The sequence below is a fragment of the Talaromyces proteolyticus genome, assembly GCF_021365285.1.
Source record: "Talaromyces proteolyticus strain PMI_201 chromosome Unknown BGW36scaffold_1, whole genome shotgun sequence".
Lineage (NCBI taxonomy): Eukaryota > Fungi > Ascomycota > Eurotiomycetes > Eurotiales > Trichocomaceae > Talaromyces > Talaromyces proteolyticus.
The window spans coordinates 1,278,357-1,297,862 of record NW_025764277.1 but is presented as its reverse complement, the minus strand read 5'-3'; the positions used below and the strand labels follow the sequence as shown (position 1 = coordinate 1,297,862).

Below are 19,506 nucleotides of genomic sequence, written 5' to 3'. Positions count from 1 at the left end.
GTGTACACGTAACCCAAAACGGTTAGACCGTACCTGCAGTATTCTGCCCTTTTCTGCCAGCATATTCCAAGGCGGACAGCCATATTATTCTCTCATTGGCAGACGGTGAGAGGTGGGCTAGACTAATATAGGAACTGTCACATGACCCTGAAACCTCAGACGAGCATTTTGGAGGTTGTTAGGCGATTTGCAGTTGCACAAAGTTGACCCTTTGTATGGGAGCTGGCCCGGCCAATCACAGCACGCTGCTCGCTGGATGGGCCTGCTGCTCTTGCTATTTCAAACTTACTAAGCTGTTTGTTCTCCTTTCTGAATACTAATTGATTTCTATTCTCTATCAAATTCGATCTCAGCTGTCAGAATTTTTGTGTGTAATGAATGCGTCTGCCAGTTGAAATGAGAATTGTCAGACTTCAGGCTCGACAACGTCTTTTGATGAAGTAGCTTTTGGGCATTTACAGCGGTACAGTTCACGGAACTTGTCCAAGCTTAGCCCCTCCAGCTTATCCAGACCGGCCTGGCTTGCTTTCATTTTCGCACCCCGGACAGATGATCCCTTTGCTTCTGCCAAAACCTCATCGTGGACGAATACAGCTGCCAGAATTATTACGGGTGCTCCATCTACGGCCGGTATTTCACCTGCCTTGAGAGAGAACTCTATGCATCCAAACTCGATAGACAATTTATTATGCAAAAACGTCTGTTGCAAATTATCAGTCTGCTTTCTCCCAATCTGTATCAGACCTTAACTCACGACAGGATGTTTGTTTGCAAATGTGTCATACAACGCCATATCCTCAAAGAATGGTTTGATATGTTTCTTGTAAAACGCCTCGATGACACCAAAGTCGAACTCAGAGTCAACAAAAATGGCACCAAGGTAAGCTTCTAGCATGTCTGGCAAGCACTATATCATTTGTTAGCAACGTTAGCATCACTTGCGAAGTTATTATATAGTAGAGTACTCGCCTTTGGGGCGTCTTCTGTGCTCAGCCAAAAATCCACAGACCGCTTGTTCTCGTAGGCTAACTGTGATTCCTCAACATATTGGTATATCTGGCTCTGAAGTGGACTGCTAAAGTATTGCAGGTGAGTGTGTAGCCCAAGCTGCACAGTGAGGGTGCCCAGGAACTTGTTGGATACCATAGCCATCTAAAGCCGTAGCAACATTGGTAAGACACGCACTATAATGAAAATACCAAGATTAATACTTACTTTATGCTCAGTAAGCCATTGTGGATCACGATCAGGAAATCTCTCATATAGATCCTCAACGCAAACCATATCCAAAAGCGAGTCACCTAAAAACTCTAAGCGCTGATAGCAGGGAACCCTTGCCCAAGCCGATGGGAACGACTGATGAGTGAAAGCGGATCTAAGCAGCCTAGGATACTTGAAATGATACCCCAGTTTCTCCTCTACCTGTAGAGCAAGCTTCTTCTCAAACCCATCAGGAATCTGGGTTTGATAAGGTGGCAACGAATAAAGCTGATAATAATCCGCCCATCTGCATGCTTTGTGGGACTTGTTATCATTCAGGTCGTTGTTAACCAATTCTGTCACTGCCTTGACAGCCATATCAAATCGGTGCTCAGTGCCACCGGAGAGTAAAGATGCTCCAATGATTGCTTCGCAGACGTCTGCAATCGTCTTCTCTCCTAATGCATGCTCTTCTGATCCTTTGGATTCGTTTGACTTGCCTCGGAGTAGTTTCATGCCCTCCGGATACCAATTTCTCCTATATTCGATTAGTACTTCGATAGTAATGGCTCTTTCAGTTGATAACATAAAAATTGTACTAACCTAGAAAACCCTTTACTCCGTATGTACTCGTATAGTTTTCGCTCCTTCGCCGTATTATAAAGATTTCTATTACAAAGAAGACACATTCGATTGACATGGAAATCATACTCCTGGTCGAAAGGATTCTGTGCGAATAAGGCAATTGATGTTGCCATCTTCAGGAAACAATCGCCAAGGAATTCAAGGCGCTCATAGTTTTTTCCCATGCCTCTCTGCAAGTGTATTTGCTCGTGACGATGCTCCTCGGTGTTGTCAGAGTCTTTTGTAATTGCCTCCAATGCATAAGATAGATCAACCTTTAGATCCAAGCTACTGCAGCATTCCTGGGCAATAAGATAGGACTCTAGACGTGTCAGAATAGCGGGCATCACGAAGCAAGTTGCAGCTGTTGAGGCGGGAATCTGTGACATAATCAATATTCACATAAGTAAGACATAGCAATACTAAAATACTAACCGCCGAAATAACCATAGGTTCCAAACATATTACCGATCTTCTTTCTACGTCTCTTTCCTTCTCAGTCATTTTTTCCAGGAGGTTTCTTCGGAGCGGTATCAAATCTGCGTCGAAAACGGGCTGGTTCCAATCACATGATGAAAGAAAAATTCCCCTGGCCTTTTTGTACAAACTCAGGCCATAGTCCATGATGTTTTCCATGTGTTTACGGTGAGGGAGGAAAGACGGTGGTGGATCTGATGGACGAAGTGTTGGGTTGATTTTTGTAAGAAAATAACGATATTTTCCATCCCATCGATCGTAGACAAATCGGCCGACCATTTCTTCTGGTTTGGAAGCAGTACCAGGGACTTCATCATTGTCGTAGACAAACTGTATTGCCTCCCAGTCAATAATATCTAGTGGGTCAATGATGGTTTTGTCCATGGTGATCTCTGTCGCTGCTGGAAGCAACCAGTACGGCATCATTGTCGTATCCTGTTCATATGTCTTGTTATATAAGTCTCGAAATACTCTAAGAGTAAAAGTAGTAATGAGTTTCACACGATTAGAAGATATCGTCAAGGCCTTCGTCAGCGGGATTGACCGGATTGTAGTCTCGATATCATCTTCCAAATATATTGGGAACTCCGGGAACTGGGGTAACCGCTCACGAGTTAACAGTATAACACTCGCGTAATTTCTCTGTAATGGTTCGACTGGAGTCAGAAAGATCAATGTAGTAAACAAGGCGTTTGGCTCAATGCCGCGACCTTGCTTCCAAAACGTCGCCTTTGTCATCATCGGGTATTGAGCTGTCTTGCGAGACATGATTGCCAATTTCGCATTACGCATCACAGGGAGTCTCCGATGATAAGTAGATATGAAATGTTCATCTAGCAAGTTACTCTTGCGCAGGAGGAGACATGTGTCAAAGGCTGCAGATTGTTTCGCGAGAGACTTTTGTGTCGCCGGCTTGCCTAACAGTCTATGGACAGGCGATTTCTCAGGAAGTATGACCTCACATTGATACATATCCTTAACTGACGAAACAAAATAATGGGCTTGCGGGCAATCGTCATTCTCATATTGCTAAACACTTGGTCAATCACGCGTTCACAACAATAAGACAGAACTATCATACCAAGGAGCTTGCATAGCGAGCGAGTATGGTCAAAGCCGAATGATATGTCAAGGTGGCTCCACTACTCCGTATGGTATATTGCCTTTTTTTGAGGTCTTTTTCCAACATATAGTCAAGGTTATCATGGCTGTAGCCCAGCATTCTGTCCTTTGGCAGGCTCTCACAAAACCGGCGCATCACCGCCTATCTATATGTTAGAGAGAAAGACCTATAAATAATAAGAATGCGTACCTCTGATTGGTGTACTAGATCCAACCTAGTCTCATGTTCCATGTTGCCGATTTCTACCATGAGCGCATACTAACGAATAACCATTAACTTGTATTCTTTATTCCTCGTTAGGATATCTTGTCATTTACCGTGGAGTTAGAATGCCTTGCCCGGCCTCGACTTTGAACGTATTGAATCAGAGTCTCATAGAGATCGAATCTGTACATTTTAGTATTCTATTTCTTTACAGCAGAGGCGGGTCTAGCCTACCTGACCACGAGGTTACAGTCTGGGATATCGAGTCCTTCCTCTGCTACTGAAGTTGCAAACTTCTTCTGTCAGCAATTACCATTCTTTATTATGGATCAGTGTTCTTACCAGGCAATTTAACTCTCCTTTTTTAAACCTCATCATTGTTTTAAATTGTTGATGGTATGTCGTGTTGGTTCCGAGACTATCGCCAGATTTACTCAAACCTATCAAGACTCCAGGACGCATGGTTGATACGCTTAGCTCCTTGAACACATCTTCAAGGATTTTAGCAGTGTGTCTTTGTTTGGTGAACACAATACACTTGGAGTTTGGCAATTTTTCAAAATGCTTCGACAGGTTTTGGTAAAGCAGCTGGACTTTTGGGCTCAGCAGCTCGAATATGGCGGCACCGCGAGGCAGCTCATGTTTGACGACCATATCAGAAAGATCATTGAGCCTTTTCGTTCCTTCTTCCGTCAATTTTACAGCGTCCTCATGCGCGAGCCTTTGGTGGGATGTACTGAGCCTTCCCTGAAACTTCGGAAGGGATTCTTCTCTCAAGGCAGTAAGCCAAATACGATCCGCACACCACTCCCCAAGTTCCACACTAGCTTGAGAGGAGTATGCGAATATCTTCGAAAGACATTCCATATTTCCATATTTGCGTTCCAAAATTTCATGAAGTTTTGTTTTGAAGGGTTCTTTGGGAATTGGATACTTCCATAGTTCCTCATCTGGCCGAGTGACTACCTGTCGTAAAAGTGCTAGGTTGGAAGTTGTCGCAATCTTGCTATTTAATAACGTTTCAAGTTCCCTAAATACAGTTTCAAATTAATATCATTAAAGTTCAAATAGAATCAAACTTACAAAGCTGCTGCCACAACATCACCTTTAGCATTGATAGGAGATGCCGTCATACCAAATACCCGGGGTCGGCAGGCTGCGTCAGTTTTGAGATAACTGTCTTTGATGATCCTAACACTCAATCAGGACAGACTTCCAATTTTAATCAGAAATAGATGATTAACTAACCTGGCATATGGATGCTCCTTTTTTGTATGGTGTGCCTCATCAAAAATTAACAGATTTATGTCCTCCATCCGGACGAAAGAATTCAGAAGAGAATGATGAAGAATAGCAGCAGTGCAAACTATAACCATGCTGTCATTGAGGGTTTTACTCCATGCCTCTTTATTCCAGAGGTCCACTCCTAGGTCACCGATCAAAGGGGTAACTGTCTGATCGATGTTGTTTTTCAAGACGGCTGACTGTTGGAAAACCAGAGTAACGCTGTTGACCTGTCATCAATTGAGCATCCCAGGCATATTTCTCGTATTTAGGCCATTTACCAGGAAGAAGCAGACTCGTGGTCTTTCTCCACAATCCCGACTGATCAACTCGTTCTGAATTATGTATTTCATAAGAAGTACCGCAATCAATGTTTTTCCAGATCCTAGGTTCAGAACTCTAGTCAGTAATGCCAATATATGCCTGAATACCACGCCAGCTGTCTTACCTGTATCAAGAACAGCTATAGTGTTTTCTTTCTTAGCCTTCTCATACAGCTCAATTTGATACTCTCGAGGATCATGTATGGTGGCAGCAAAATCTTGTGTCGCCAGCAGATGGCGAGTTGAAGTGTCAACATGTTGTGATTTCTCAATCGCCTTTACCTCCTCGTCTGTTATGATTTTCGCAACCTTTGACAGCCTGTATGTTTGAGCTAGTTGGTATTTTGAAAGTGGAACTCGGTGAAATAAACTCACAATGTCTTGAAGTGAGCATTTTGTGCTCGACGTCCTGATACTGGGGAGGTGTCTGGAATGTCTTCCTCACTCTCGGACTCGCTCTCTGGAGCTCTCTCCTCTGTAATGCTCAAAGCTTCCATGAGTGAAACCAAATCGGATGCCTGTGGATTGCGCTGTGGTGATGGCAATGTGCTTAGAAATTTGTCCAATTTGACGCTCCGCTACTTGCAAGTGACAGAGGAGACGGGAGACGTCTCAATGAGTAGATTTTGTAGTATCAAAAGGAACGAATGATATTATTTTAAGCTGGTAAAGAGTGTCAGAATGTCCGGAATGAGAAAGCCTCTAGAGTAAGGTGGCCGCTTGTTTGCAACCAGGCGGTTACCTGCTTAAAACAACACCGCTTCTTATGATCAGTCAAATCCATTTTGGAATTTACGGTCACTCGATTTGGCTTAGATTCTTCTCTTGTTCCATTTATGTGCCGTGGATCGATGTATATTGAAAAAATTCTATATTATCTATGTACCATTTAGTTAGTGGTTTTACTTAAGGGTTATCTAGTAGGTGACTCAATTGAGTTGGTGACTTTATTGTTGGACATTTCAACTGATATATCCAGAATAGACTTACTGATATCATTTATTTACTGTACCTAAGTGAACAAATATTCTAGTAATAGTATGGTAAGCAACATAACCGATATATATATTAACTCTCTTCTCAGTCTATCAATTGATCACTACAAATTTGCCCCAGTTTTGCGGTATTCTCACGGTTCCTGTGCTATTGGAGTAAACCTTTGTCCTAGTTGAATTTCGAATCATGAAGATATTTTTCATCCATCTCTCTAGATCGAAATCTAGTTTTCGTATGTTGACTGCGGAAATGCTCCGAGATCGGCGGGCAAATACCGCGCGGGGATGCTTAGCCTTAAAATTAAGCCCCTCCAGCGCCTCCAGCGCCTCCACATTGCTCAACGATGGCAGTTGCTGATTGCTGATAGCTTCGATTAATTTGGTGACAATATCACATTTCGTCTTCTCTAATAACAATCATGACAGACCAGCCCCAGAGTCTGCGAGCTCTTTTCGATGCCGCCAAAGCGGACAAGACCGCCTTGGAACACAGCGTGGAACCCAACAGCAAGGCATCTCGTGACCTTGTTTCAGCGGCGATTTCGAAGCTCCAAGAATGCCAAAAGCTGGTAAGCCAGCTGTCGCTATTCAGCTCCAACGAGGGCCTGGAAGATATCCCCAGCGGCGATTTACAGTCAGTAGAACCCCCCCCCCAGAACTTCCAATGACCTCCTTACTGACTGCGCACAAGATTCTTGACGGTAGATTACTTTTTGGCAGAGTTACTACAACGATCATCTTCGTCCGATCGGGGGGAACTTCTACGACGCGCAACGGCAGAATATGAGAAGTATTTGACAAGGCTTGATCAGTACGAATTACTGTCAGCTAGCGATCGGAAAATGTTTGAGCAATATTTAGAGAACCCTTTCACTTTTTCCCTGGCTTCGAAAAACGACGCCCAGAACAGGCGCGACATCAAGGTCGCCAGGTTCCGTCAGGAAAAGGAGCTGAAGCAAAAATTGGAGGTCAGTACTGCTGGTATGAGTATTAAAGTGTCACGCTGAGAGATGAGTGTCAGTATTTTTCTCAAAATCAAACTCGTCTTCAGAATGACGACGATGCCGTGCGCCAATTGTACCTCGCAGAAATCAGCCTCTACAACCACCAGACTTTTCAGTCACTCGATATGATATCACAGGAACTAGAAATCTTATCGCAAATGCGTAATGCCCCTCCCCGTCCCGACCAGACACTGCAACATGACTCGAGGAGACGAGTCGACGCCGATAGAACAGGATATACAGAACGGCTTGATGCCCCGCTGGCTCAGCTGTTGGGCCGCCAGAAGGGCCCACTACTGAGCAAACACGGAAAACCCTTGCAGCCTTTCACACTCACAGATCGCCGGACGGAGCTTCAGCGAGGTGTATTCCGACCTAGTCATAACCTACCTACGATGTCTATTGATGAGTATTTGGAAGAAGAAAGGAAACGAGGAGGTATTATTGAAGGTGGAAATAATGAGCAACCACAAGAGATTGACGAAGATGATATGAATAGAGCTGACAACGAAACTATGAAGGCTCGAGCTTGGGACGAATTCACGGAAGATAATCCTAGAGGATCTGGAAATACACTCAACCGGGGCTGAGTCATTGATAACCACACTTTTATTCTCTTACATGTAGAATTTATAGAGCCTAATCAGATAAAGAACAGCCATTTTGGATCATATGACAGGATCATCTGCTGATTTCATCCTACTACGAGACTTTCATATCGGTTTATCCGAGGTGAAATCCTCAACATCGAAAGCAGCTCGCGCTACTGTGCGATTAGTATCTGCCAATAAACATAAACTTAATCAAGACATGTGATGGTAGAAAATATGTAGCTGGGTGTTTGCACATCTATATGTCGGTTGGTTGAGAGCCATCAAGCCTGGGAGATGACCAGTGCGTCCGGATATTAGACCTTTTTCCGCCGTGAACAATGCTTAAAAACTTAAGAATTTTATAGATATCATGACGTTGCCTTGTTTTGTTTGATATCGTCGAGAATCGCCCCAGCCCCTTTGGCCACCAGTTCTTTCGCCACTTCCAACCCAAATGCTTCAGCAGTAGCAGGACTGTCGACAGTGCCATCGACTTCCACTTGTGATGCTTGCTTGCCATCAATGCTAACGACGATAGACCGCATACGAAATTTTGTGGTCGCATCGGAGTTCTTGATCCACTCTGATTCTACACCGAGCGGTGCACTGCATCCACCTTCGAGAGCCCTGAGCAAGCTGCGTTCTGCTAGGACTTCCAAAAATGTCTCCTTGTGTCCCGCCTGGTTTATCATTTCAAGGACAGTCTCGTCATCGGAGCGGATCTCTAGGCCGATTGCACCTTGACCAACTGCATATAGAAAACCAGCACTCTTTGAATCGAGGTATTGCGTAATCCGGTCCCCCAGGCCAATTCGGAGTAAACCAGCTGCACCTAATATAATACTCTGAAACGGGCCATCTTCTGCATCGAGTTTCGCCAAACGTGTTTCGATATTTCCACGGACACTTTCGACTTTCAGATGCGGATACCTCAAGGCTAGCTGAGCTGTGCGACGGATTGACGATGTTCCAATAACAGAGCCGGCGGGAAGCTCAGCAATTGACTTGTAAGGTAGACCGGGCTTTACAACGAGTACATCCCGGGGGTCTTCGCGAACTAGAACACCTCCTAATGTACACGTAGACGGGAGTAATGTAGGCACATCTGTTCGTGAATAGATAAACGTCAGCCCTTTTGGTCCGCAATACCCACATCAAAATATCAATATCAACCTTTCAGCGCGTGCACGATGACATCCAGATGACCAGCAATGAGTAGCTGTTCTAATTCCTCGGTCCAAAGATTTTTTGAAGTGAGATCCTTCAACGCAGTCAACTTGTCTCGATCGCCGGCGGTATCCTTTGATTTGACGCTGAATTCACAATCGGCATATCTCGTCTTCAAAGCCTCAATGACCAGATCCGTCTGGGCAAGGGCGAGCGTCGACTTGCGAGTACCAATGTTGAACGACTTTCTCTGTGGGGAGGGGCTCGTCGATGCGGGAGGGGCGGAGGAGGCCATTGTGCGCTGCGATATTTAGACCGCCAATGGAACGAAGAGACGATACGATATATGCGGCGTAGGAAGAAGACCAATTTGTCAGGTCTGGGAAACAACAAATGGCGCAGCAGAGCCAAAAGCACCAAGATTTGCTAGGCGGGCCAATATCTGGTGGTGTCACGAGATCCGATCCACCGGTAAGTGCCAGCGTGATAAGATAAGCAACCGTAAATGACGCACGCTCCTGCCTCGGCTTCGGTTCCAGCCTGCGCTTGCTTCTAGCATCGTCCATGCCGTGATTCTTCCCCCGGCTCTTATTCTCTCCATTCATCGCCTCTGTCCAGCATTCGTTTGATTCAATAATACTCCAGCCTCATCTTCTTTTTATCGATTCCTCGCTAGCTGCATTCAGCTGGACCTCTCGACGATGGGGCCCAACAATGGAAAGACCGCCAAGCTCCCCCTCGTGCCATTGGCCAAGGATACCGTGCTCCTACCCGGCGTCACGATGCGCATTCCCCTTACCAACCGCCCAGACATTGCCAACCTCCTGTCATCTTTAGTGAATCGCGCCAAACGAGACAATATCTTGATCGGATGTGTGCCGCTTGCATCACCACGGTTAAGCAAAGACGGCCAGCAACTCATCGAGAACGGCTCGGATTCGCAAAATGAAGGTTTCGAAAACATCGACGCCGGGCAGGCTCGAAAAGGCGATTTATTTAACTACGGCACTATTGCCAAGCTAGTAGGCGTTCAGCGCCGTGTTTATTCGGAACCATATCTCCTCGTCGAGGGTGTCAGAAGGCTTTCTGTAGAGAAAGTCATCAGAGAACGACCGTTCTTCGAGGCAGAGGTGACAGCCAATGACGAACCTGGTAGGTTGATGCTTACAATATATCCTGTATTATGCTCATACTAGTTCTGTCTAGTCCCAACTACAAGCGACAGCGAGATAGTTGAACTGTTCCAGCATCTCAAACAACTCTCTCGAGAACTTTTAACGCTACTCAGGCTCGCATCTCTTATTCCCTCTGGACCCTCAAATCTCTCTCCGACAGTTGCACGCCGATTTGAAGTATTTATCACTCGGAAAGACCTCTCCCAGGCAGGAAGTTTAGCCGACTTCATGGCGGATATTGTGGATTCGAGCCTTGAAGAAAAGTTGCGAGTTCTGTCAGCTTTCGACGTTAAAGAAAGACTGGAACGAGTCATCGAGCTGCTGAACAGACAAGTTCAGGGCATCAAGAATAATGTTAAAATCACCTCCATCACAACAACGGGGTTCTCGCCCAACTCAGCCTTTGATATTTCCCAATTAGACCCCAGATTAGCACGACGGGCCATGTCTGGTGTCAACGGGTTTTCTCCAATTGGAAACGGGCCTGGGCGTGGAAATGATGACGAAAAGGAAGTTTCAGAGGTCGATGAGCTTCAACAGAGACTTGATGAGGCACAGCTAAGCCCGGAAGCACGCAAAGTTGCCGATAGAGAGCTCAAACGACTTCGCAAAATGAACCCCGTGAATGCTGAATACGGCGTTTGCCGTACTTATTTGGAAAACCTTGCCGATATCCCGTGGTCGAAGGTAACTGAGGATCAATTTGGAAGTGACACCTTGCAGCGAGCCAGGAAACAACTTGATGATGATCACTACGGACTTGAGAAAATCAAGAAGCGCCTTTTGGAATATCTTGCCGTGTTGAAATTGAAACAGTCTGTCAACCTTGATGTAGACAGAGAGATTTCAGAGGTATCCGACAAGCTTAGCACATCGGAGAAAGATGCCAACGAGAGAAGTACCCTTCCGCATAACGAAAGAGAGGGACTGGAGACCAAACTTCAAATGTTGAAGACGAAGCGTATGATTGACAAATCACCAATTTTGTTGTTGGTTGGTCCTCCAGGAACTGGCAAGACTAGCTTGGCGAAGTCTGTGGCTGCTTCCTTAGGACGCAAGTTTCATCGTATTTCTCTCGGTGGTGTACGTGATGAAGCTGAGATCCGTGGTCACCGCCGCACTTATGTCGCCGCAATGCCTGGTCTCATTGTCAATGGCTTAAAGAAAGTTGGAGTCGCGAATCCTGTGTTCCTACTTGATGAAATTGACAAAGTCGGGGGATCTAACTTCCACGGTGACCCATCCGCTGCAATGCTTGAAGTATTGGATCCCGAGCAGAACCACAACTTCTCCGATCATTATATCAATATTCCTATCGATTTGAGCAAGGTTCTCTTCATTGCTACTGCTAACTCTCTGGACACCATTCCGGCACCTTTGTTGGACCGCATGGAAACCATTTCACTTTCGGGCTATACCACAGTAGAGAAACGGCACATCGCTAGACAGCACCTTCTCCCGAAGCAGATCCGGACAAATGGCTTGTCCGAGGGCAAGGTTGCACTTACCGATGATGTTCTTGAGAAGGTCATTACATCCTATACCCGTGAGTCTGGTGTTCGAAACCTGGAACGCGAAATCGGCTCTGTATGTCGCTATAAGGCGGTGCAATATGCCGATGCCAAAGAGACAAATAAAATGGAGTCCTACAATCCGAATGTTTCACATGATGAACTTGAGGAGATTCTGGGTATAGAGCGGTTTGACGAGGAGATTGCGGAGACTACATCCCGACCAGGAATTGTAACTGGCCTTGTGGCATACTCCACCGGTGGACAAGGAAGTATTCTTTTCATCGAGGTAGCAGACATGCCCGGCAATGGCCGTGTACAACTTACCGGAAAACTCGGAGATGTGCTCAAGGAGTCTGTGGAAGTAGCATTGACATGGGTCAAGGCGCATTCTTTTGACTTGGGTCTATCCCATGACCCCAACGAGGATATCATGAAGAACCGGAGTTTACACGTTCATTGCCCATCCGGTGCAATTCCTAAGGATGGACCTTCTGCTGGTCTCGCTCATACTCTGGCCCTGATCTCTCTGTTTTCAGGAAAAGCAGTACCGCCTCAAATTGCAATGACTGGCGAAGTATCTCTTCGTGGCCGAGTCATGCCGGTTGGCGGAATCAAGGAGAAATTAATTGGTGCTTTGCGTGCCGGAGTTAAGGTGGTTTTACTGCCACATGCCAACCGTAAAGACGTCAAGGACGTGCCACAAGAGGTCAAGGATGGCCTTGAAATAGTTTATGTCAAGTTTGTATTCCCTTTAACAGAACTCTTTCTTCCATTCAGACACTAATACAGTGTAGGCACATCTGGGAAGCTCTCCGCGTCGTCTGGCCGCAGACACATTTCCCTGGACAACAGCACATGGACATGTTTGAAAGCAGACTGTGATTTATCTACCAATATCTGTTTATGTAGTGGTTGGATGAAGACACATATCACCACCACGTGTAAATTTGCCTTCCTAGTTTTTCAGCCGAGCCTGCACTTCACATATGCAGATCAATTCGATTTGTATTTATTTGCTCGTATAATCAGTGGTCCTTATGTGAATATATATATTTTCTTGGAATTGTAGTTTTCATGCCAAGTCAACAATTAGGACAAGCTATCTTACATTTTTTGACACGTTCAATATTGGAATGGTAAGGAAAATATTACATATGCGTGGTGGTACATACAAATTGAAAAGTGGTATGCCGATGATAAAAAAGAACATTCCGAAATTCATCCAAATTTTATGGCCCCGCCGAAGAAGACGGCTTATTATCTTCCTGTACCTTGTTCTCCCCTTCCTTGCTTTCCTCTTCCTTACTGTTGCTGTTGTTGCTGTTGTTCACAGCAAGTCTTCTTAAAGATGGTCGGTTGTACTGTAGTCCAAGAGCCTGCCACGTCGGCCTCCAAGTTATCTTTCCCTCGAGAAGGTCCTTGGCTTGCTGTTCGAGTGCGGTGCGTTTCTTTTCTGGTGCTTCCATGGCCGCCTTTGGCTGTCTCGACCTTTGCTCCGCTTTACTCTCTTTCTGAATCTCGTAAAAGTTGTCCTTATCCCATCTGTCACGAAAATATAATTGTCAGCAATCCCACCGCTAGTAAGCAAATACCAAAAAAGAAAGAAATAAGAAAGAGAAGATAAAAAACATACGGACTATCATCCTTCGGAGGATCCGGCCACACAAACGGCTGTGTCATCTCAATGGTCATCTTCTTCTTAGACTGTGGTCGACGCCAGGGTCCATGACCAGGATTCCCATCTTTGCGGTTACGTGTGGGCTTCATTTGTTGGATGTAGCTGCGTACACCCAGGACATCGACCCCATATACCCGCTGCATATAATCGCGCATGTCCAATTTATTGAAGTTGAGAGGAACCTTGAAGGAGGCATATCGGGGAGGAAGAAAAGGCGTACGGATGAGAGTTATTACGAATTCGGGACTAATTCAGATTTCTTGTCAGTTTAAAGAGTCAGAAGGAAAGAGGCTGTCGAGTGCGAGGCTAGAGAGGGATGATTGAGCGTCGATCAACGAGCACATACAGAAATATTTGTTTTCGTTGTGAGAGTGGTGAATTTCTCCCCAGTCTGCCTCGGAGTGCGCTAGTAAGATCGGTCTTTGCCCGCCCCATCTTAAATTCGGATTTCGAAAAGTCGGACCAGGGAGGAGACAAATGGGATTGAAGAGGTGGCGATGCAGTTGGTGTTACTGATGATATGCAAGAATCGGAGAGACGGCCGTGCTCAGACGACAATTTGCCAAGTTGCGCTATTGGCCGCACCGACTACCGTATCGCGCAGGAATACACCAAAACTGTCTGCAATAAAATATATGTTAAAAAAGATATGTTCTGAAAATAGTAGGCCTGACAGTTTGAATGTTTACTATTCAATTTCATAATCAGCACATGTAATCCAAGAGATCATCTTGTAAGACAACATTCGAATGTCACATCATTGGAGCCTACAATTCTGGGCTAGGATTTGGTTAATAAGCCTGGTCTAGATTTCACAAACATCATATAGCTTTACAGATATTGAAAGCCTAAATTGACGAAAGCACAGAATAAACGATGATAGAAACCCTCGTCCTACGTTTAGCTAATGTACTTGTCTTGATTCTTTTTCCATTCAGCAGCTAATATAGCAATATAAATCTACCCCGAATCAGACACCTTCAGCTCCTTCATCTTTTGGGTGTCCGACTCCAATCCAGATTCTTGTAAGTCTTCTTTTTGCTCTTCCTCGACATCTGAGGAATCATAATCATTATCGTCCTCATTTTCATCTGGATCCTCTTCTGAGTCGTTACGCTCACCAGCATCGCTATCGACACCGACTTCCTTCATGTATTTCTCCAATTCGCGAGCCATCTTTCTCGAAAAGCCGGATGCTTCCACCTCCACATCTAATCTCTTCCCAGGATTAGCCTTAAGTTGCTTTTTCGCTTCAGCAAAGAAAGGACCGGGCTCGTCGCTTGTGAAATGATATCGTCGTTGAAAGTATCTCTTGATACAATTCACGTCCCGATCAAAATACATCTCTGCATTGGCATGATCAATGGAAACCATCTGGGGAAAATCGATGAGAATCGGAACCAGCCGAACATTATCATTATTCTCCTCGGAACCCGCAGGGGCTTTGCCCTTCGCGTCAGGACTTGGTTCCTCCTTAATCAATATATTGAATTCGTTAAAGTCGCCGTGAATTAAACCATATCGAGCCAGTTTCATAATCATAGCTATCAACTCGGCATAAAGCAGCGCTGGTTTCCCAACGGTGGATATTTGTCGCAGTGGGAATGCGTCAATTAAGCTCATAACGATAGTGTGTCTGTTTTGCGCAATTGGCTCTGGCACCGGAAATCCATTCTCCCGAAGTGCTCTCATGAAAGTGAACTCTTTGACTGCCGCTAGTCGTGACATATACATCCATGATCCAGTGCTGCGATTGCGGAGATAATCACGATTCGTCTTGACCGTTCGGAAGGAGATACGACCTAGGCGGTGGATTTTCAGAATACGCTGTGAGCCGTCTGAGGCAGCAACGACAATAATATCCGACTCTTTGCCAACACCAATCTGGTTTCCGACCGAGTATACGCTCTTTTGCTTTTGATGTGTATTGAGCGCCAAATAGTCCAGTCCGCCGTATGTCAATCTGTATCCATCGTCTGTATGAAAAACAAGGTCCTGTCAGCCTCAAGATTCATTTATGGATGAAAAAAGCGCATGTCTTACATTTCGCATTCTTTACTCTCGCGATAAGATTGATCTTCGCCAAGTTCGAAATGCTTTTATGAACCCCACTGCCACCGCGTAAACCAGATAATTGTACGATCAACGGCGTAGGGACGACCTCGTGATTCCGACTTCCAGCCTCAACCTAAAGTTTCCTTGTTAACTGTCAAACAAACGAATTCGACGCGAGGCTGACAAAGATATGGAGAAAAGACATACAGCAGCGAGAACGCGAAAGTCCTCTCCGGTGAGGTATCGCATAGATTTTGCGTCGAGCTTCATGATGGGCCCTTTGAAGAGTAGATTTTCACAGAGGGCTGGGAAGAGATAGAATCATAGAACGGCTGTATAAAATTTCGTCCTGCGTTTTTGCGGCTGGTATGACGTCCCGCGAAAATAAAATCCAAGTCCGGCAGCCCTAAGCCCTAGCTTCCGTTTCAAGCCATACGCACCGTTTGTCAGGTAAAGTTCACAATGCGTGCAGTTGTCGTGAGTAGATCAGAGAAATAGTACGAAATTCATTTCTTTATGAATACAATGATGTGAGACTATAATCTATACTCCGTGCGTAAAGCTTTCGGAATTTTGACCTTCAGCGGCCATACATATACTGTAGATGCAAAATAGCCTTGACCATCCAAATTCTCCAAAATACGAACCACTAGTACGATTACCCTCAGCGACAATCCAAAATTACCCGTATATTTAATACGCATTTATGTCGAGCTCTCCCATTCGGGTTCTACCGTATTTTGTTAGCATTCGTCCGAGATAACGCGAGACCTTGGTGCAAATTTACCTTGCGCAAAATAACTAGTCCTTCGAGTGTGCTGCTGAGAGGGATGTATTGTTCATCTTCTAGCTCGGCTCTTTCGCCGTAGCTGAGCAGTACAGGCGTGCTCTGGGTTTGCCATCCTGTAATGGTTTTGGGGCGACCGGCCTGGCCGACCACATCCACGGCTTGACCAACACGTACATTGACAATAAGAGGTTGCAAATCCTCGTCAAGCGTGATAAGGAAGCGGGGGTGCATTGCTGTGATGAGGAAGTAAAGAAGATAATGGTGTTCGGCGAGGATGAATTGTTTTGCATCAATCATTGCAATCAAAACAGTAAGCAAACCCGCAGCAGCAACCCGTGAAAGCACCTGGCGATCTGTATGGAATGGGTTGACAGAGACAGTGCCCTTACCCATATGCAATAACCCTTGAGCAATGCGGACCATGAAGAGAGAATTCTGATCACGATGGTAGTAGCTAGCCAGCTGCCTTAATAACTGTGCTAAACGAGCATTGTTTGTACCAGCTCCAGTCAAACCCATGGCAAAGATTGCATTGATAGCAACGTCATTGTCATTGTCGTGACTGTATCGTGATAACGTGTCATAAACTTTCATCTGTGGGTTGCTGGGACTGACAAGTCCCATTGCTAGTGGGACGGCTTTTCGGATGTTGCTTGCACCATAATGCATCAAATGCCCGAATTGTCGTAAAATCATGTCTTGACCGACATCTTCTCCCATAGCAATGAGAGACAATCCGAGAACAGCATAGGACTGCACGAGCTCATCGCCTTTCTTTTCTTCCTTATCTTCGAGGTGATCATTACAGATGTGGAGAAGTTCTTGAAGCTTCAGAACGGTACCAGTACCAGCCCAGGCGCAGACCGAAGCAAGCACGGCTGTCGGCTTGGCCATTGGATGATCCACTGCCTTAAGAATGTCCAAAATAACATCGACTTCTTCTTGCCGTCCAAAGTATAGAAGGGCTAGACCCAGTGCCATGAATCTTGTCCACTTGTCTTTCAGCTGCTTCTGTCGCTCTTCATCCATCAGTGTTGTGGCAATCGCTTCAGAGACCTGGTGGTTAGACGAGCCAACAAAAATCATACCCAAGGACACAGCAGCCATAGCAGAGAGTTGCATGTCGAGAGAGGAATCTTCCACGATAGGTAACAAAATTTCCAAGAGCTCCTCCTTGTTTGAGCCGGCATAGGACAAGCCAAGACCCATGATAGAGGCAATTCTCATCGGAATGCTTTTGTTTTCGATCGTTTCTGTGTCACTTAGGAGAGCCATGGCAGGGTCGGTGTCAATCCTGACACCGGAGTTGAGGATACCAATCGCAAGCAAAGCACCTGCTTTAATTTGGTCTTCCTTAGCGTAGTTGTACTTGTCGATTTTGTCCAAGCCACTCTCGACATCTCGGTGCAATAGCATACCCAGCGAAGCAGTTGTAGACAGCATACCGTCGTCTTTTGTCTTCCAAACCCACGGACTTTTGTCACCTTCAACCAACATCATCTTGTCACTTCCAAAGCCAGCATTTACAAACGAATTAACAAATGCACTGGCTAAGTTGTGTCGTGCAGAGTCAACATTTGTCAAACCCGCACCTCGACTGTTTTCCAAGTGTGTCTTGTAAATATCCTCCGGCATCTTCGGATCGAGGTTGTTAAGTTCCTTGGCCAGAGCTTTAAAGTGAGAAGGGATCTGGGTGTTATTGAGACATTCGGCCAACTCCTGGTCGTCCTCTTCTTCTGGCAAATCCAGCCAGATCTGTTGTCGAGCGACCAAGAACGCCATCTGTTTCTTGACCGCTCTATCATCTGTAGCCGCAAAGTCACTCTTGATGAGGTCAACATCGTTTAAACGAATAGCGATGACAATAGCCTGGGTGAGCTTATTGTATCGAACGTAAATATCGTGCGCGGTGTGGAGGAACTGATGGTCTTCAGGGTAGGTGAGCAAGTTGACCATGCTGACCATATACAGGCAGACCCTTTGGTATGTGTTTTCATCAACAAATTTCGAAATCTCCTCAATCATCTCGAGTTCGCTGAGTAAGTCGACAGCATCAGCTTCGGCATTGTGTGTGAGGAAATATGGGACGAGGGACAAAGCTAATTCAACGAGGTCGCTGCAATCTTTGTCTTCTGACAGCCGATTTTGATATTCCTGTCCAATCTCCAGCGCAAGGTGCCGAACATATTCGTGACCCCAGGAGCCCAGATCTTCAGCAGAAGATTTGGCCAGAAGACGATATCTAAGTGTTTCTAGCTTGCCTTCCACGCCATACGTCATACCCAAAACCGAGAGCGTATCTGCGAGAGAGTCCTGCAAGCAGGTTAGCATAATTGTGAGCATTGAAAATCTTTGCCTACCTTGTCAGATCCTGCTGCCCACTTCTCGTACAGCTCGCTAAGCTCATCGTAGTGTGGTCGGAGGAACTTCAGAGGTTTTGGTACTGCGGTCATAGAGGAGGTGGATGTTTTAATAAAGTTTTTGATGGCATCTAACGCAGGACGGTAAAGGGAGGTGTCTGGTTCCTTTTGTTGGAATAGGATTAGCACAAGCTACTCATAATTCCTCAAAAGCCGTACCTTCAGCCGCTCAACAAGCATCTCAAGTTCATTCTTAAGGGCCAGGTCTTCTTCATTGAGCTCCTCTGTAAAATCAAATAGCGATTAGCGCACATGTCGGCGAGGTCGGAGGATTGATCGATGATGGAAGCACCCGGATGGTTGCTTACTCACCTTCTTGAAGCTCGTCCTCATTGCCGTCCTTCTTTCCATTCTTCGAGGTCTTATCATCCTTTGCATCTTTTTTCTGTCCGTTCAGATCTCGAACGTCATCCACCTTGCCCTTTCCCTTCTCAGCAGCGGCTGAGCTCTGGCCATCTTTCGCCATTCGCGCGAGTGAGCCTCAATGGCCAGTAGTAATCTATGTCTAGGAGGGAAACAAAAGACAGAGAGAAGAAAGCTGGAAGAGGTAAAAATGATTTGCTCTGGGATTTGTTGCGTATTAACAACGAGCTTGAGTAGCAGAGCGCAGTGAAGAGGTGTGTGTGTGTGGATGTGGTGAACCAAGGCACCTGGAGCTTGCGTCGTTGATGCTGTTGCCGCTGTGGAGCAGTACCTAACCGCAGCTCGCTGGGCAGGTCACGGGGTGCTACTACGCGCTAGTGCATATGTGGTTAACATATCACGTGATAATCCAATATAGAGGTTCTGGTTACTTCCATGTCGACAGTCCTCCTTTCAGCGTGATAATCGATGTGTATGTCTAATCAAGAGGGAGTGACGATTGAAGTCTAAGTAGAAA

General features: G+C 45.6%; 7 protein-coding genes across 7 annotated transcripts; 2 read left to right on the top strand and 5 right to left on the bottom strand.

Annotated features, from left to right (window-relative positions):
- Positions 1-202: 202 nt before the first annotated feature.
- Positions 203-5,732, bottom strand: BGW36DRAFT_413175 (putative RNA helicase/RNAse III; the record flags this gene model as incomplete). The annotated part of the gene is made up of 16 exons (XM_046219240.1): positions 203-700; positions 755-907; positions 970-1,152; positions 1,216-1,738; positions 1,804-2,204; positions 2,260-3,330; positions 3,383-3,565; positions 3,614-3,682; positions 3,742-3,811; positions 3,863-3,921; positions 3,971-4,658; positions 4,712-4,819; positions 4,877-5,142; positions 5,194-5,297; positions 5,361-5,554; positions 5,611-5,732. 16 exons carry the CDS (start codon positions 5,730-5,732, stop codon positions 407-409), a joined length of 4,488 nt encoding a protein of 1,495 aa, XP_046077742.1. The 3' UTR covers positions 203-406.
- Positions 5,733-6,512: 780 nt separating this feature from the next.
- BGW36DRAFT_366866 (putative TOR signaling pathway regulator) lies at positions 6,513-7,869 on the top strand. The gene is made up of 3 exons (XM_046214794.1): positions 6,513-6,864; positions 6,922-7,198; positions 7,252-7,869. Exons 1-3 carry the CDS (start codon positions 6,650-6,652, stop codon positions 7,822-7,824), a joined length of 1,065 nt encoding a protein of 354 aa, XP_046077741.1. The 5' UTR covers positions 6,513-6,649; the 3' UTR covers positions 7,825-7,869.
- BGW36DRAFT_366864 (putative hydroxymethylbilane synthase) lies at positions 7,870-9,539 on the bottom strand. The gene is made up of 2 exons (XM_046214793.1): positions 9,001-9,539; positions 7,870-8,932 (listed from the first exon to the last, which is right to left on the bottom strand). The coding sequence occupies exons 1-2, from the start codon at positions 9,287-9,289 to the stop codon at positions 8,196-8,198; spliced, it is 1,026 nt and encodes a 341-aa protein (XP_046077740.1). The 5' UTR covers positions 9,290-9,539; the 3' UTR covers positions 7,870-8,195.
- Positions 9,540-9,695: 156 nt separating this feature from the next.
- On the top strand, positions 9,696-12,467 carry BGW36DRAFT_353542 (putative LON domain serine protease; the record flags this gene model as incomplete). The annotated part of the gene is made up of 2 exons (XM_046213444.1): positions 9,696-10,146; positions 10,201-12,467. 2 exons carry the CDS (start codon positions 9,696-9,698, stop codon positions 12,465-12,467), a joined length of 2,718 nt encoding a protein of 905 aa, XP_046077739.1.
- A 278-nt stretch (positions 12,468-12,745) lies between these two features.
- On the bottom strand, positions 12,746-14,048 carry BGW36DRAFT_332217 (uncharacterized protein). Its single transcript, XM_046212849.1, has 3 exons — positions 13,708-14,048; positions 13,317-13,607; positions 12,746-13,225 (listed from the first exon to the last, which is right to left on the bottom strand). The coding sequence occupies exons 1-3, from the start codon at positions 13,794-13,796 to the stop codon at positions 12,913-12,915; spliced, it is 693 nt and encodes a 230-aa protein (XP_046077738.1). The 5' UTR covers positions 13,797-14,048; the 3' UTR covers positions 12,746-12,912.
- Positions 14,049-14,272: 224 nt separating this feature from the next.
- On the bottom strand, positions 14,273-15,762 carry BGW36DRAFT_366857 (putative RIO1 family protein kinase). Its single transcript, XM_046214792.1, has 3 exons — positions 15,624-15,762; positions 15,405-15,549; positions 14,273-15,337 (listed from the first exon to the last, which is right to left on the bottom strand). Exons 1-3 carry the CDS (start codon positions 15,684-15,686, stop codon positions 14,322-14,324), a joined length of 1,224 nt encoding a protein of 407 aa, XP_046077737.1. The 5' UTR covers positions 15,687-15,762; the 3' UTR covers positions 14,273-14,321.
- A 140-nt stretch (positions 15,763-15,902) lies between these two features.
- BGW36DRAFT_366856 (putative 26S proteasome regulatory subunit Mts4) lies at positions 15,903-19,370 on the bottom strand. The gene is given in 6 exon segments (XM_046214791.1): positions 15,903-16,144; positions 16,159-16,161; positions 16,204-18,519; positions 18,567-18,731; positions 18,786-18,850; positions 18,939-19,370. The coding sequence occupies 6 exon segments, from the start codon at positions 19,090-19,092 to the stop codon at positions 16,121-16,123; spliced, it is 2,727 nt and encodes a 908-aa protein (XP_046077736.1). The 5' UTR covers positions 19,093-19,370; the 3' UTR covers positions 15,903-16,120.
- Between the last annotated feature and the right edge of the window lie 136 nt (positions 19,371-19,506).

What these genes read in the sequence shown, in the direction of transcription:
- BGW36DRAFT_366866 (XM_046214794.1), top strand. Translation starts at nt 6,650, where the DNA reads ATGACAGACCAGCCCCAGAGTCTGCGAGCTCTTTTCGATGCCGCCAAA. An exon ending in ATCCCCAGCGGCGATTTACA is followed by an intron (nt 6,865 to 6,921) that starts GTCAGTAGAACC and finishes ACTGCGCACAAG; the next exon opens with ATTCTTGACGGTAGATTACT. An exon ending in AGCTGAAGCAAAAATTGGAG is followed by an intron (nt 7,199 to 7,251) that starts GTCAGTACTGCT and finishes GATGAGTGTCAG; the next exon opens with TATTTTTCTCAAAATCAAAC.
- BGW36DRAFT_366864 (XM_046214793.1), bottom strand. Translation starts at nt 9,289, where the DNA reads ATGGCCTCCTCCGCCCCTCCCGCATCGACGAGCCCCTCCCCACAGAGA. An exon ending in CATCGTGCACGCGCTGAAAG is followed by an intron (nt 8,933 to 9,000) that starts GTTGATATTGAT and finishes ATTCACGAACAG; the next exon opens with ATGTGCCTACATTACTCCCG.
- BGW36DRAFT_332217 (XM_046212849.1), bottom strand. Translation starts at nt 13,796, where the DNA reads ATGGGGCGGGCAAAGACCGATCTTACTAGCGCACTCCGAGGCAGACTG. An exon ending in CAACGAAAACAAATATTTCT is followed by an intron (nt 13,608 to 13,707) that starts GTATGTGCTCGT and finishes AATCTGAATTAG; the next exon opens with TCCCGAATTCGTAATAACTC. An exon ending in CCTCCGAAGGATGATAGTCC is followed by an intron (nt 13,226 to 13,316) that starts GTATGTTTTTTA and finishes TTTTCGTGACAG; the next exon opens with ATGGGATAAGGACAACTTTT.
- BGW36DRAFT_366857 (XM_046214792.1), bottom strand. Translation starts at nt 15,686, where the DNA reads ATGAAGCTCGACGCAAAATCTATGCGATACCTCACCGGAGAGGACTTT. An exon ending in ACTTTCGCGTTCTCGCTGCT is followed by an intron (nt 15,550 to 15,623) that starts GTATGTCTTTTC and finishes AGGAAACTTTAG; the next exon opens with GTTGAGGCTGGAAGTCGGAA. An exon ending in GAGAGTAAAGAATGCGAAAT is followed by an intron (nt 15,338 to 15,404) that starts GTAAGACATGCG and finishes TTTTTCATACAG; the next exon opens with ACGATGGATACAGATTGACA.
- BGW36DRAFT_366856 (XM_046214791.1), bottom strand. Translation starts at nt 19,092, where the DNA reads ATGGCGAAAGATGGCCAGAGCTCAGCCGCTGCTGAGAAGGGAAAGGGC. An exon ending in TGCTTGTTGAGCGGCTGAAG is followed by an intron (nt 18,732 to 18,785) that starts GTACGGCTTTTG and finishes TTCCAACAAAAG; the next exon opens with GAACCAGACACCTCCCTTTA. An exon ending in GGGCAGCAGGATCTGACAAG is followed by an intron (nt 18,520 to 18,566) that starts GTAGGCAAAGAT and finishes ACCTGCTTGCAG; the next exon opens with GACTCTCTCGCAGATACGCT.